The sequence below is a fragment of the Cyphomyrmex costatus genome, unplaced genomic scaffold, assembly GCF_001594065.2.
Source record: "Cyphomyrmex costatus isolate MS0001 unplaced genomic scaffold, Ccosl1.0 scaffold301, whole genome shotgun sequence".
NCBI classification, from domain to species: domain Eukaryota; kingdom Metazoa; phylum Arthropoda; class Insecta; order Hymenoptera; family Formicidae; genus Cyphomyrmex; species Cyphomyrmex costatus.
Genome location: NW_017277137.1, coordinates 118554 through 135468, shown reverse-complemented (window position 1 = coordinate 135468; position 16915 = coordinate 118554). Strand labels below are relative to the sequence as shown.

Genomic DNA, 16915 nt, shown 5'->3' with positions numbered 1-16915 from the left:
AATATAAAGAATATGTTTAATATATTAAGTATAAATTAAATATGTGTATTTCTGATAAAACAAATAAACCAATACAGCATCTGTTACTAAAATAGACGCATAGTCAAAGAAATAAAAAAATAAGGAATATGTGTTTTCCAATTTTTGCAATAATAGGCTAAACTGCGATCATCGCTGGTGGTCTAGCTAGGCGCGTGCAACAACAAACAAAAAAAAACGATGTCACACCGATCGCAAGCTCGTTAGTCAACTCTACTTGATGCCGCGACACGAATAGCCCGCATCTTGTTGAGAAAATATCTGACGAAAAACGGTGGCTTAACGAGACGAGAGAGTGAGAAGTGGGAAAAAATACTGAGGAGAGAACTATATAAAGAGGATGACAATTTCACGGTACATTAGTGTCCGGTAGGAGTATCCGGCGGACATGTTTGCGGACGGCGTGACTATAATTATGTTTTTAATTAATCATCATTTTGTCGGTGTCCCGACGACGAGGCCGACAACGACGACGTGGACGCGTTAAAGTCGCCAACGTCGCTCGCATCCCAAAGTTTGCTCGGTTTGGCTCGTTACCGGCCGATGACGTACGTTCTAATAATGCACGTTGGCACAACATGACACCTCCCCTTCTCTTTCTCTCCACCGGATGATTCCCTTCGACCCCGTAATACCCGTCGTGTCGGTTCCTCCATCCCTTGTGCAACGCACTGCTATATGCTTGCACCAAAGCCACGAGTATTCTCGTCGCCTCGTATCTTCAACGTAAATGACCCCAAAAAACGATCGCTTTCCAAGAAAGATTGTATCGTAATATTATTCCGCGAAAAATAATCTGCCTCTATTATTTATTGCATCCATCAAAATTCCTTTACTTCCTAGCAAAATGCCGCATAATATTAGCAAAGTATTTGCATACAAAAGTGACTCGTTGTCGTCGGCGTTCCCCGAGCGTTGAGGGATTAATTATCATTTCGGACAAACGATGTCACGGCACTTTCTGCAACGTCCGGTCGATAAATAATTTAGTCGAGTTAATAAAATAAATGTCGCTCAACCTCTCTCCCAGACACTTTCTTTCCGCGCTCACCCCCCTCGGGAGCGCAGGCTGTCGTCTTTTCAGAAGACGCGACGACCTCGACTTCTATACTCGCTCGGCCGACAGAAGTTTACGAGTCGAAAGATTTACCGTTGATGTAACAAGCGCGTTAGCCAGTGTACCTCTTCTTTCCAACTCGCGCGCGTTGTCTTTTACTTCCCTCCGGGAGCTACCGGAACCCACGTTTTATATCACTTTTCATTACTCGCGTATCCATTAATCTGTCCTATGCTGCTTTATTCTCTCGCCCAGCGCTTCCCGATTGATGTCGACGTGTGACTTTTACGATTCCTTTCGTGATGCGCCGCGATCAATCGAGACGTGCACGCGGCATCGTGGAAGGATGACGGATCTATTATCATCGTTCAGAAGATGTAAGGGACCTACCTCACACACGACCGTCCGATCACGACGAGATCGTGACGTAACCTGATCGTCCCTGTGTCGTCTTTAGAGCATCCCGTCGTCGATAAGCGGCCGATAATCGATTCGGAGAAGGGCCCGCCAATCGATCACGTTATACCTAAAGCCGAACGCAAACTAACCAGGCTGTTGTCGCGAATCGATTGTTTTTCGACCGACTGACCGTCCGCATCGTCCATAGATTTCCATGCGGGATCTTCCTTCGAATCACGCGAGCAACGACGACGCTACGCGCCGAGAGGGGACGCGTCGCGCAAAAAATCGCCGGACTAATTGTCGTCTGTTGTTCATGGGATTAGATCACCGGACCGTCAGGCATAATCGATCGACGGAGAACGATCGAAGGTGATCAGGCAAGGAATATATAAGCGAACGGCGATGGATTTTATACCTGCTTCGCGCGAGAGAGGTCCGCTCTCGTGAAATTAAGGCAACCCTAAAGCCCAATCCGCTCCCCTTTTCCATCTCTATCTCTCTCTTTCTCTCGAATGCAGATCGCATTTCTTTAAATATCTGAGTAATTGCCCAGTCAATCGCGCCCGCACACCGGCAATTACATACGAAAATTATGTTGGAAAATTACTGGGTGGGCAAATGGAAGAATCGAAGAACGATAGAACGGAACAACGCGCCGGAGAGAAGATGGAAGAACGAGAGTGATAGCGTGACTAACGCGCGCTTTGTCAGCGTTGGGATAATCGCATAGTGATTCTCGCGCATAATTCACTTTACTTTGACGCAATTTGCCATCTTGCGATCTTGCCCGGATAAAATCCTCTACCTATGCGTGCGTATTGAGACGCGAGAGCGGCCACCACCGTCGACGAACGGTATATTCTAACGGCGCACGCACTAAGGATTATTCACAAAAGAGAAATATAACTGGCGAAATAATCATCACGCCAACGCAATGTAATAATACGTCGTAACAATTAATCGCGACAATCAATCGCAACAATAAGACAATAAATTAAAAGGTATACAGGGTGTAAGTAAAATAAGAAATTTCGAGAGCGAATTATCCATACCAAGCAAGAAAGAACATTCGTATAAACATATACAGGATTGTCATATATTTCTCATCGTAAAATTTTATAACTTTTCTCTAACGCTTTATAATAAATTTTTTGTATTTTCATCCTGATTTAGAAACCGTCAACCATTAAAATTAGCATGTCATATTTGTAATTTTGGTTTTTCAATATAAAAATTGTGGAATTTTTTTATTTTTATAACTGTAGAACTATAAAAAAAATACTACTGTCATTACTTTTTTTTTTATATTACTAGAATGTCGCGCAAACTTTGTATTGTAGATCCGGGTTAATATACCATACATACGTATCTATAGATATACTACATCGAATTTGTGAATATATGCTTATATAAACCTTCGATACAAAGAACTGGGCCTCCAAGTTTGTTGTTTCAATTCAGTTACACCCTGTATAATTGACGGAAAGAGAAGAACAATCGAACGCGCGATTAAGCGGACAAGGCGGAAATCGTCGCGTCGCGGCGCATCACGTAATTATGGGGATTCTCTTGACGGTATGCTGACAGCTCGAAGCCCGGACCGGTTGCCGCGTAAACGGTATTAATCACAATGCGCGTATTTGCGCGCACGTCGCATTGCTGCCGTACGTGTGCCGCTCGTGTAACTATAGTTACACCTCTGTAGGTGTTTGCGCCGTATATGCCTGTCCGCGCGCTGACAGTTCGTTTGAACGCAATTAGCGTGCCGCTCGCGATGGTAAGAGAATGAGAACAGCTCTCGGCTATCATCCGCGCGATCGCCGAGTCGAATTAACCGTTTCGACGCGCTCGTAGCGCCGCGAATAGACGAGAGAGGCCAATCGTTTGACAGCCGCAACCGATCTTGCATCGAGATACTATTTTTCTGACAAACCTACGTTTGTCCGCGGATAAACGCCTATTCCCGCGTAATTCGCATACGAAATGGCGCATATTTTGTTATCGAGTTTCTTGTACTTGAAAGTTAGTCCGCTGTATTATAATACACAATGGCTAGCCGGACGTGATAAATCAAAATGTTAAAATGTAATATATTAACGCACGATGATGCATGAATCTGCACTGCGCGCACATACAAAGTTTAATAAAAAAAAAAAAAAAACAATTCTAAATCATTTAGACGTTTATAAGAAATGGTTGTTAATATCAAATTATGTTTTATATTCTATAAAAATTAAAGCATTTTATCCTCAATCTTTGTATTAATCAAATAAAACGTTAATGTGTGCTCATTGAATTGAAACGAATCGGTCATATTAAGCCGAGTGTTACACTAAATGAATAGAATAATCTCGATCGTGCCATTCTCGAGATAATAACGACTTGACAACGTCAACGTCGGCGGTAATCGCGCGCGGTTATCAAAGCGGCAAGGAGTAAAATATCTTACGACGCGTTTCGACGTATCCGTCGTTTTGCATCCGTCGGTATACTTCTTTGTGGACACGGCAGCCACGAAACCATGACCGTAAATGTAAATGGGCGACGTCATCTCGCTGGTACGGCGCAGGAGGGATAAGACGAAAGAAGCAGAGGAAGTAAGAAGCGAACCCCAAGCGCGGTGAAAGGAGAAGGAGTGAGAAAGGAAGCAGAAAGAGTCGATCGTAACGACGAGGCTCAACTTTATGAATATTATTTTCCAGCAGATGTCCTGGACGATAGAACGTCGTCACCGTCGTCGTCGTAATTAATGACGTCGTGGGTGCGACGAGGAGGATGGCTCCAAGTTCGGAATAGGTTGAAGAGAGACAGAGGACTAGGTACGAGTAGAGGGTGGCGAGAGGGGACGAGTACGGAGACGCGGAGGCAGTCAACGCGTAAGGGGATGCCTGACGATAAGGAACGGCCGTAGGAAGGCAGCGAGAAACTGATGGCGGATGGTAGTTGGACGACGACAGACAATGCGCCTGAATTATGCCGGAATGACTGGGTAGTTTTAAAGCCAGGAAGCCGACATTAGCGCATTGATACCGAACATTCTGACTGCGGGGAACCATTAATATTACTTACTTCATAACGCGCGAGCCGCTGCCGCAACGTGCCGAGGGTCGACGGGAGCGCGATGGAAGCCGCGTGTCTCTCGCAACTCCGCCTTCATCCGCTCGTAACGACTGCTTATCCGCCAGTCATATATTTCCAAAATTTTATAAACAATATTCACACGATTAAAACTATTTACGAGGAAAATAATCGAAAGATTTATACCGATGTCGATGAAGTTTGCGATTATGCAACTGTAAACGCTATGGCACACAAAGAAAACTCAAGCAGCACACCATGAGATACCGCAGGTTAATAAGATTTAATTGACCGAGCTGGCGAATAGACTTGAGGGGAAATCAGAGTTTTCCTCCAAGCGAGTAGATCAAATGGATTAGCGGGAACAAATCATCGGGATTAAAACGCGGCAAGCGAAGGGGGTGAGAGAGGGCGAAACAAACGGCAGAAGGAGCAGCGGCAGTCTTCGGTCGCAGGCTGAACGTTGTAAAATCAAAAGGACAAACAATTAATAAAGTCGGCGCCGTCGATTAATCAGAATTTAACTCGCAGTTAAATACTCGAGGATCGCCCTCGGCTGCGCGGCTGCTGGCGCGTATCTCGAGGGAACGAACGAACGCGCGGGCCACGCAGGATAAACAAAGGTTTACATCAGTGTCAGTCGCAACAAGTCCGAATTCGTCTAGGGTTCTCGCCATGAATATTCACGGTGCGCTCGCCGGTCCGCCGCCCTTCCACAGCAAACCACCCCCGTCGCTCTCGCTACTCCGGTCCGTTTCCCGACCCCTCATCTGCCCCCCTGCCCCTCCCCCCCCCCTGCCCGTCTCCCCGCCGCATCTACATTCGCTCCCCGTGGCCTCGTGCCCATTTACCACCCCCTGCGATATCCATCGAACGGCCACCAGTCAAAGGCTGAAATCACAATACGCGTTTGTCCGGTTGACGAAGTCGACGGTGGGGTCGACGGTAAAGCAAATAGAACGAGAGAGAGAAAGAGAAAGGGCGGCGCACAGGCGGCGGGTAAGCGCGTGCGGGGGGCCGAGTGAGTGGTCGGCGGCGGGGGCTCGACCAGTGGTCATTGCCTTTGAATTGGAAATTACGTTTCGGACGGCCAAGTGTCGATTTTCACCCCCCGTATTAACGGCTCGCCGCCAGACTCGTCGTGGAGGTGCGAGAGGCTCCGCTTCATCCTCTCGCACCTCCTACCTCCTCGGCGAGGGTGAAATTCAAGATTTTCGGAATGCCGTTTGGCACACGTAGCGCCTCCTCCCTCGTCTTCGCTTTGTGTCTCGTAAAACCTTTTGTTTTTACGAAGATACAAGGAGGAAGAGAGAGAGAGAGAGAGAAGAGCCATAATGAAGCAGAGCTCGCGCTGCTTCGCACCCTCTCCACTGAGATCGACGAGAGGGTGTGGGTGCAAAGCCCCTTTCCGAAATCAACCCTTTCGAAGCAACGTTGGCTTGGTAGGCGCGCGAGTATTTCGCAGGCGCTCGAATGATTTAATCCCCGAATGATGGACGGGCACGTCGCGACGATGATCTGCGTGCCGTAAAGTGACAAGTGGTTAGGATCACGCGGAAACCTCGGTGGCTCGCTCTCCGGCCGCGGCGGCCGGCGGCCTATGTGTTGGTGTCGGATGAAACGGAGGCCGTCGGTCGGTCGGTCGGTCGGATGGATTTTGCGGCGGATAGGAGGGATAGGGTGGCACGGCGCGGTGGGAGAGAAGGGTTACGAGCTCTCGCACCATACAAATCATGTTGGCATTACTACGTCAGGCCTGGACTCAACTTGTCGCGCAACCGGAAACTCGATACCGCTTCCCCGGTAATACTGATTTATCGGAAGTGCAGCGGCGGCCTAGGCCGCGTCATCGAGCTCGATATCCGCGCTGCGTTCTGTATTTTTACTGCCGTGATGTAGCGCGATTTTTCCGGCTAATCGAGAATTACGGGTTCACGGATGAACGGCGTTACATGAACCCCCTCGCTCGGGCGCTATCATTCGTGCGCTCGGAACGCATCCGAAATTTCTGCGTGAAAACGCGACGACCGCAAGCCACGGTCCGTCCCCCCCCCCCCCCTTCCCCTTCATATCTTTTAGCTTTTCTTTTTAATACGATTTTGATGTCCTACCTTTCGAGATGTTTGACAATGTCTTCGTAGGCAGCTCGGCAGTTTTCCCAAACCGTCCCGGACCTGTGGAGCATAAAACAAAAGGCGGTTACGACACGAACAAAAATGGAAAAGAAAGCCTAAGCCTCGGATAAAACGGCGACTGAAAATCAAAAGGGAAACGAAAGGAGAAACGCGAATTGATTTCGCGATCGTAGTACCAGTCGCATAATCGCGAGGCGTCCTCCTGTGAAAGGACACGGCTGATTAAGAGTCCTCGTTCCGTCTCATCTCGGCTACGACACGATTCCGACCGTTGCCGAACGCACCGAGAATGAAGAGCCTTTGATGTCGTTGATTAAAAAAAGAGATGTCAACGCAGTAGGAGCAGAGTTAATTTGCGACCTGGGATCGCGCCGGTCGCGGGGGAGGGAGCAAAAAAAGATAGGGGAGAGGAATGGATAAATTAATCAGGGGGACCGAATCTTCGTTTGCGTAAATATAAAAACAAGACGGAAATCAGGCAGCAACAGCATTTTGAAAATGTCCAAGTAGATTATAGTACAGGAATCGAAGCTGCGAATAGTGCAGAACCTGGCAATTCTTTGACAATGCATCGATTAACTTGAAATTGTAACAGTAGGTAGGGAATAGCCTAAGAATCAAAATCTATATTATGCCGATGGGCGCTTTTCATTTTTTAGGGGTGAAAACTACCCCTTATTGCCAAAATCTATAAATCTATATATTAAAGCTTAAGGTGAGTAAAATTTGGTTCAGATGAGTTGAATAATAATTGTTTGACGCTGTGGAATATTATTTCAGAATATTTCAACCCTTAAAAATCAACCCCTAGTAAGGTTGTAATAAAAAAAAAAATTATTTACCCTCAAAAAATCAATAATTTATCACAGCGTTTTAAGTTTAAAATGTTACTGCTTAAAATATTACTAATTTCATTTTGTAACTTTTCAACCCTTAAAAACCACCCCTTATGACATTGCAATGCTTAAAAACTACTTTCATAGATAGAAATAGGAAAAAAAATAAAAGGAACATATAGGCAGGTGTGTACATACACACATACACAGATATATTGTATGGGTATATGTGTTCGAGTGTGAATGGATGTAAGTGAGTATGTAACTGTCTAATGCGTAGTATACAAAATGTAAGCAAGGTAGTGCTCGCATATACATACACGTTTTCAACGTCCATATCTCACTTAATTTTTGTCGTACAGAAAATGTACAAGAAGGGTAAATGTTTGGAATTAAAAAAGCTACAATTTTAATTTGGGTGATAATTAGGGGTTGTTTTCGCTGTTTTTTTTCGATGAAAAAAGTAGGGACCGACATTATTTTCATCATAACTCGCTCGATTTTTATGCTACAGACTTTTCTAAAAACGGAAAAGAAAGGTCTTTTTATATACTTTAAAAAAGATTCTATAAGTTTTTCTATAAAAATGCATACTTTTCCCGTTATTTGACTTTGAAACTCTCAAATTTAGCGTTTGACGAAGAAGAGCTTACTTTTAAGAAGCCGTAGCTCGGTTCCTATTGGTCATACAGAAATTTATAAAACAAGCATTTTCTTTGTTTTTGTAAAAGCTACAATTTTGCTCTCTACACTTTTTTTGATAAAATGCATCGTTTTCGAGTTAGCTGCGAATAACCGATTCAAAATGGTCATTTTTTCTGTGAAAAACTGATACTTTCGGTCCGTACTAACTCGAAAAGTATTAATTTTACAAAACAAATGTATAGAACACTTTTTGCTTAGAATTAGTTTTTCTATCGATTCCTGTGGTAAAAATGTAATAAAACATTTCCACCCCCGAGATGGGGTGACAATCACCCCCGGGGTGAAAGCGCCCTACGGTATAATATAGATTTTGATCCTTAGGCTATTCCCTACTTACTGTGAAAATTTCAAGTTAATCGATGCACTGTCAAAAAATTGCCAGGTCAAAACGTACGACTCCTGTACTATTATCCTGAAGAGTTCCGGGATCCAATGTCAATACGCTTGACATGGTTTCCACGGACTTGCGTTGACGATTCGTTGTGTTTGCACGGCGGAAAACGACGGATCTCGATGTCAATGAGGATGGAAGCGAGGAGGAAAAGCGAGGAGTAAACTGAGAGGAAAGCCGTACGTGTCATCCGTGGAAACTGGTCGAAGAGGTCAGGCAGGGTGACGAAAGGTCGGAGCGGGGAAGTTGGACGAAGGGAAGAAGGAGATACGGCGAGTTAAGGGGTGGCGACAAGGCAGGACAGGGAGGGAAAGCGGGTGGACGGTGGTGACGGTGGTGGCGTCGGTGTCCCAGGATGGGGTTGCGTTGAATTAATCATATTCCGGTGTTTGTCGTGGCGCCCCCAGACGTAATCCGTCTTACCTCCCGATCTCTCTCGCTCGCTCGCTCCTCCGTCGCGATAGATTTGCATTTTAATTAAAAGCAAAGCGCTGAAATCATAATGCGAAACGTGCGGCGCCGCCTTCACCGTGTCATTATACACGCCCGCGCGGATGCGTGTACGCGCGTTCCTAGCACACACGCACACGTTCTCTCGCACGTTGCTACTCTCACTCACGAATGTAGTATATTGCGTTGTTAAGAAAGATTGAGACGCGTTAAAAAAAAATCCAGAGCGTCGGCTTTGCATTAAGAATAGTTTATATACGAAGTAAATGAGATCTGTTCAGCGAGAGAAAAAGTCTCCCTTTAATACGTTACGTATTTAATTATCTTATTTCTTTATTTTCAGTCGTTATTTATTGCCCGACGGGGGTTACGAGAAATCATTCTCCGACGTTAAACCGAGCGAAAGGAAGAAACGATCAAATCCCTGTGTCTGCCGCTAAGTCCCGATTTTCCGGGCGCGCGCCGCCTAAAGCGAACACTCGAGCGAAAGGGGGTAACAGTTAGTAGGATGGGGCTAATTACACGGGGCGGATGTAATCGAAAATTAAGGCGAGTCTCCGTATCCTCGGAAGCTTCGGCCGGTTACGGGAGCGTATCGCGGCGCGCGGCAAGCGGGAACGTACCGAGAGAGCATCTATTAGAAACGCGTTAACAAATGCCGGGATTAGCCTCGCGTCTATCCCCTCGAGTAAGGACGAGGATGTTGCTCCTTTGGTGCTCCTTTCTCCCTCTCTCTCTCTCTCTCTGTCTCTATCTTTCTCTTTCTCTCGAGTCTTCGTGGCTCTCCACACACTCCACGAAGCCGAATAAGCCGCGATATTCGTCTTGAGACCGCGCGTAACGCGGCAAGGATTTGCCGCCTCAAGAAGGCCTTCGTGTCTTCGAAGATGGCCTAACACCACAAGAGGGATATAAATGCTAGTAGAATCTCAAGGTCGATCCGAATCATGAATAATAGTGTGTCTTGAGACAACGCGAGAAATTTCGTTACCATTTTCGTGTAGTATGCAAGATTTAATTATTTCTCTTAATTATTTTTAGAAACAAACGGCTTATTATACACAATCAAACAATTTTACACGTTCGGGAGGTAAAATTCAATAAATTAACACTTGCTTGTTTGTAGATAGGTATATTTAAGAAACAAGATTAATCATCGACGCGTTAGTGCGTCGCAGTGTAACGTAATCCAAATCGAGTAAACGACGCACGTCTGAGGAAGTGAAATCGAAGGAAGAGACAAGAAGACAAAAAACAGGGGTCGAGGATAGTGACGAGAGGTGCAAGAAGGAGAAAGAGATCAAGCGGTGTCGAGACCCCTTGAATTTCCACGGCTTCGCCGTCTCTTCCAATCCTCTTAAAGTCGTATTCTTTTGGCCTCGCGCCGGCCAAAGCGATCGTCGTGAGACACTCAGAACGGATAAATCCAATTTCCGAATGAACTGTCGATTAGCTCGAAAGCAGGTGCAAAACTATAGAATCGAAGAACGACGAAACACGAAACTTTAATTTTTCCGAGAAGCACCGAACGAGAGTTTCTTTTTCACTCTCTGTCAACTTCTTGTGCCTCGTCCTCGCGCGTCGTTTATTACCATCTCATTCGGTACGACTTGTCCCCAGCTCGTAAACCTCGGAGAGGAAGTTAATGAAAATGTTTCCCGCTGCGAGGAAGCGCAGCTTCCGGAACATCGCGATAGAACGACAGTTTGCGGTTTCTCGACGCTTCTGACGCGTCGAGATAAACAGAGAAAGGAGAGAGAGAAGACTACTCACCTCGCGAGGGCTTCCATGTTGGTCATATTCGGGTTGACCTTGAGACCCTGCTCGGCCCGAGCCTGTGCTTGCGCTTGCAGGTGATGCGGTAGACTGGCCGGTGACAGGATAGCGGTATGTCCTGCACCTGGATGCCCGCCGAGTTGCATGAACTGCATGTGACTCAGATGCGTGGGTGGGTGATTGTATCCGTTCGCCAGAAGCGGTGACTTTTCCATCCTTGGTACGTCTGCAAGCAGAATATACATGCATTTAAGATCCCGTTATCACACATCGTTTAAACAACATACGTAACGTGACGTATTATAAACCTCCCTCTCATCTCTGCGAAGAAACTGCGTAAATTCAATTATCGATCATCCTCCGCCTTTCATGGCTACGGCAATGGCCGGGAGGAAGGCCCGTGAGATGCGAGAGAACCAAAGACTGACTGCGAAAGGGGGAGGAGAGAGCGGCTGTGTATCCGGATTTCACCGGAATCGGGTGAGACGTGTAGCTTCTGGCGAGCCAAGGATAAAGAGCGCTTTTGCAGGCTTGATGGATCGCTGTGCCGCTTAACCAAATATCAATCACAACAGGCGGAGGCGCGTAGCCTCTGCATATAATCTGCGCGTTGATTCGCGCGTCCGCCGTTAGACCCGTGTGTTTGCGCGACGCCTTAGCTAGCCACCGTGATGGATACGCTCGCGAATCCGTGGGGCCCCCCGGGTAAACCGCCGACCCGGGGTTTCATCGCCTGACTGTATCGATGCCTCTTCCCCCCCCCCCCTTTTCTCTCTCTCTCTCTCTCTCTCTCATCGTGTCGGACTTATTTCCCATATATTCGATATCGAACGGCAACACGCCTATATTATTCTTCGTGGTTCACCATCGTCTCGAATCCTCGATTTTTCAAGACAAGCGCGACCGACTCTCTTTCCCTTTTTCTCTCTTTCTCTCGTTAGTCGGCAACACGGAGCGATAATATATGCGCAGTCACGTTTTTTGATCGATGCCACGTACCTTCGGCACGTGTCTCCCGTCGTGGGGAAAACTCGCGAGAAGAACGACGCGACGTCGCGCGCCACGTCTCGCTATTTGTTATACTGACACGCAGTACTAGCATCGATATGTTTTCTCGTAGAATGTAATTCGGCGTCTATATGCAATCTTATGTAGTTGGATAATATACTAGATTTACTTCGGCATCTAACAATCACGTTCAATCACGTTATACGCTTGTCCGCAGCGTATTCTATGAGCGAATGCACACACTTACATACATGAAACATGTCGAGGTCAATCCTTCCTCGCTCGGGTGAGGATGAAATCTCGAATTCTTTCTTATAAGTGGTCTAGGATAAACTCGACGGTTTCAGAGGGCTCTATATCGCGATTTATTATGTCTTTCTCAGAACCGTCATCCATGCCGACCTATGAAATATTGGATAAGCTATATACTGTTGTCATTGCCAACCTGACCGGCGTGTACTTTCGGAGCTCAGACCGAGCGCGAGAGAAAAGAACGAGAAGAGGGAGAAGTAGTAAGGGTATAGAATGAGTGGTGCCTATTCATTACAAATTATCTAAATGGCAGTGATTTCGGCGGACCGGCTGGCCGTTTGACGAGTAAGTGGCGGGTTCGCCGGTCCCAGTGACTGTCATTCCGTGCCGGCCGCGGGCCAATTGGCAGCCAGCGGCCGGCGGGCGACCGAATCGTTCGACAACCACTGCGGGACCCGGCCCATGACCGGCCCTAAAATTGGACTTATTACAACTTATAGAGCGCGATTTGAACGCTCCGCTCAATAACATACATTATCCCCAATCCATATGATTTAATGAAATCCCTCTAAACTCGCCACTTAGCCTCAGTACCTTCTCGCGTAGCACCCCTTTTTGTATATGTGCCCTCGCACATACATATATATGCGCGAAAGGAAGGAAGGATGAGACCGAAAGACGGACACAAAAGCAAGAAAGTAGACACGTTACATTGTAAATAACTAAAACGCACGTTTCGCGATTTTACAGCCCCGACAATACGTATTTACCAACCACAATGCATGCAGCGTCGGCATTCTACGATCGATGAAGACGTTTCGAGGTCCTTGACGCGTAACTCTACGCACATCGCTCGTCTCTCCCTCGGAGAAAGGTAAGCACGACGCGTCCTTCTCTTTGTTAAATGTCAAATATCCATCGTCTAGTTCAACCCGCTCCATTCATAACAAGTGAATACTCGAGAGTAAGAGAGTGCGGACATGCGATTGTACCTGAGAATCGGCATCGCGTCGCGTCTGGTAAGAACGGACATCTTTCGAGAAGACATCGGGCAAAGGCCCGAAAGAAGGGGGCCATTCCAGGCGGCTCAATCACCCTCCGGTCGCTGGGACCCTACAGCCAAATGCGAAAGACGATAAAACACAATTTGAGCTAAAGACTGCACTCCTATAACCTCCCGCCCCCTGCCTCCGCGCAGACGATGAACGCTCCCCGCCACCTTCCCCTCCCGAAGCTGATGAGGTGACAACCCATAATTATACAGACCGCTTTCTGTCTGGGGCTGACTGCGGTGGCATGCAGAGGAGAAGCCTCCATCATCCTCCTCCGTTCTCCTCCGCTCTCGCCCCGCCATCGCCTCATCTCTTACCTCCTACCCCCATTTCCTTTTCTCCATTCTTCTCCGTCTCTTTTCCGTTCCTCTCCCTCCTCATCTGCGTCTCCCCCTTTCGCCATTCTTCTCCATTTTCTTCTTCTTCTTCTTCTTCTTCTTCTGTGTGTATGTGTGCGTGTGTGTGTTTCTTATTCTCAAGTTGGTCCAGGAGGTTCCGGGCCTCAACCGCCCTGACGCTTAATAGTGATATGTACGTTTTCTTCACGTGAGGAAGAGTCGAAGATGGAGCGGGTCGAAGCAAAATGACGGAGGGGGAGAAAGGCAGACTGACCGGAGTAGTCGCTTCCACCCGTGCCACGCCGTCCCGTGCCCGTAGGAGAAGAATAACTTCTGCTACTTCTTTCCTGGTGTTAATTACAAAACGCGAGAATAAATTGCCAGGCTAAATGAGTGCCCGGTATCTCTCGTCGGTCTCGTCACGTCTCTTCCTTCGTCCTACGACTCGCCGCCGCCGCCGCCACGACAGTCGGATGAATGAAGGCTAAACCACACACGTATGCACAACAAATGGAATTTATTAAGCATCATAAAATCGATTTCTTTTCTTAGTAAATGATAAACTACAACATTACATATCCTTGTATGTAATTCAAAGATGTATTTCATCAAATTTCAAAAAATTTAATGTGTGTGTGTGTGTGTGTGTGTAGTATATATATATATTTAATTATGTATATATAACGAGAAAGATCAATGTATGTATTATATATTAAATCACAATTTACTTTTCATCCGATATAAATTTATCGAGCAGAAATTAAATTTGCATAAATTTTATAACAATAAAAACTATTTCAGAGCAGCCAGTTTCGTGTTTGATCTTCGAAAATATTTTCCCCCGAGGCTCGCGCGTCGCGGGATTTCGACTCGCCGTTCTGGTTCTTTTCGTCTTTTAGGTAAAGGACCGTGCGCTTCTTTCGGTCGACCAACTACCGGCAAACAGAGGGCCATGTGAAATTATTCGGAAGATATGCCCTTTGTGCTCGCTTTCTCCTCTGTATCCTCGGTGTACCGGCGATCCCGTCACCATTGTTCTTACCAAACGACGAAGTCCACGCTCATCCTGCTCCATCATAAGCACGCTTATATACTTGTAAGGGCGTGTTTGTGCTTAGGCACGTATACGTTTACCCTTGACACCGACTCCCTCGAAACCTTTGGATTTAACCCTCGAACACCGACCCTCCGGCTACGGCCGATGACATCGCGACTCATTGAGTACCGCTGCTCTCTTCCGCGTTCGTTCCAAATTCCGATTGTCAAATCACAAATCCTGACTCTCGATTTCTCGCTCTATTAAGACAGTGCATCAATGATCGCGACGTTTATCTAAACACAAGAATCTGGGCCGATTGAAGATAAAATGAAGTGTAACGGGTAGACGCGCAATTGCCGTGGCATATACATGCAGCGAAATAACCAATATTGTTCTCCACACGTGTGTTAGTACATAAACACAAGACGGGAAACACAGTTTCGCGCAGAAGGAATCCGGTTTTTCAAGTAATCGAGAGCTGAAGCAAGCAACCAGTCAGACAGCCAGCCAGCCAGCCAGCCAGCCAGTCAGCCAGCCAGCTTACCAGGCGAACATCTCAGACCAGCAAGTAGGCAGGCGGGCAGCCATCGAGGTAGCTTCCAACGTCTGTTCAGTCTGGAAAGAACGGAGGAGAGAGAGTTGGATGCCATGAGTATCCACACCTCCTTGCTCCTCCTCCGCTTTACCGTATTCCACTTTTCTCGTTTTCCTTTTCCACCATTCTTCTTAATCGATCGATCGGACAACGCGGAATGTATTGAAATGCACAAGTACTTCACGACCGATGAGCAAACAAATCTATCTTATAATAACCGCAGACAATTATAATTTGAATAACTTACAAATAATATTCGTATAATATTTGTTACGTTGAGTTAATAACACTGATTTTAGTCAATCAATGCCTGTCTGCATATAAAAAAATTCTTTCCTACTATTTCTTAGCGTTCTACAATGTCATGGAGAACGTCGCGAGAATATTAAGACATAAGCATCTTGCAGTCGATGAATAAATGCTTATACGGAGGAGGTTACGAGGAAACGAGACAGAAGGCAAAACCAGAAGGAACAAACCAATCTTGTTCGCGGTGCACTAGTAACGGCAATAATATACGAGAAAAACGGCAACACTTTCCTTTTCGAGACTACACCGAATCCTCGCGCCGCATCCTCAGAGTCCTTCCTCTTCCTTTGACCTCCCTCTCCTTTCTACCTCTTCGTATGCCACTATAGTTACTTCTACTTCTTCCCACTCCTCTTGCACGCAGTCCAGTATTTGTTCTTCCAACACGTCTCTTCTTCACTATGAGAGAGAATCATCCAAGGGCAGTAAACCCTTTGATATATAGTCGAAGGTTTTTAGAGTTCTGTCAGCCACGCCCACAATCAGCCTTAGTATTATTTACACTCCTCGTGCTTCGTAGACGATCGTTTCTCTCATAGATCTCGTCCTTTTCTCTCTTTCTATATATATATATATATATATATCTCTTCTGCATTCTCTCCTTTTTCATCTCTTCATCCTCCTCCTCTTCTTCCTCATCCAAGTCAAAGCTAACGTCATCTCTAGTCCTTCCTTTCCCTTCATCTTCATCTTGATCACCGACCTTTCGTCCGGTAAACTTTTTAACGATTTCCTCAACGTATTCTGTCGCTTTGTCTTCGGGCGCTCTGCATAATATAACAGTGCCAACCCGGAGGCCGTTGGGGATCTTGAATCTTCTTTTGTTCCTATCTACTCCCTTGCCCCCTCCTTTCCTCCGCGATCTTCTTTTGCCTCGCTGATCTTCTCCAGGAGGGCCAAGCCCTCCGATGAACATACTCCGAATTTATAAAATTAGGTACGATTGCGGCTGCGTCTCGCGAAATTATCTATCCCCAACGACCTCTTACAACTCCTCTCACTCAATCGTACCCGCGGGGCCAGATTTCGAGTTTCGTTCAGCGTTTAAAAGCGCACCCCGCAAAAAGAAAGGACCGACCAGCCGAATATAAATCGACGCATATTTTATTCGACGTGAAATTTATTGGCTCGAAGAAACCGCCCAAAATTCCGTCTATCGACGCCGTTTGACCGTCGATTGATTTCGTCCAATTGTCGATATTTACCGCGCGTTCTTCTTCGTGGTATACTCGAGGCGTGATCGCACTCGTTCGCACGCAAAAGCACAATCGTTTCGATCGATTCCATTTCTCTCGAAAGATAAAAAAAGAAGGGATCTGTTGAAAGGCGCGCGAAACGTCAGACGATAGAGACAAACAGACAAAACATTACAATTCGAAATCGCTCTGGCCGTCACAAAAAATTGTATCCGAGCCTAATCTCGAAGGTAAATCTCTCCCGCGAGCTAATCAAA

The 16915-nt window shown here is 46.4% G+C and overlaps 1 protein-coding gene across 1 annotated transcript in view; it reads right to left on the bottom strand.

The window, feature by feature from the left end:
- Positions 1-16915, bottom strand: part of dac (dachshund family transcription factor) — a 199349-nt gene that overhangs the window by 95039 nt on the left and 87395 nt on the right. Inside the window, exons 3-4 of the mRNA XM_018542011.1 lie at positions 10867-11085; positions 6688-6750 (exon numbers count right to left, since the gene is read on the bottom strand). Coding sequence (XP_018397513.1) covers positions 6688-6750; positions 10867-11085 — 282 coding nt within the window. The remainder of the gene's footprint in view (positions 1-6687; positions 6751-10866; positions 11086-16915) is intronic.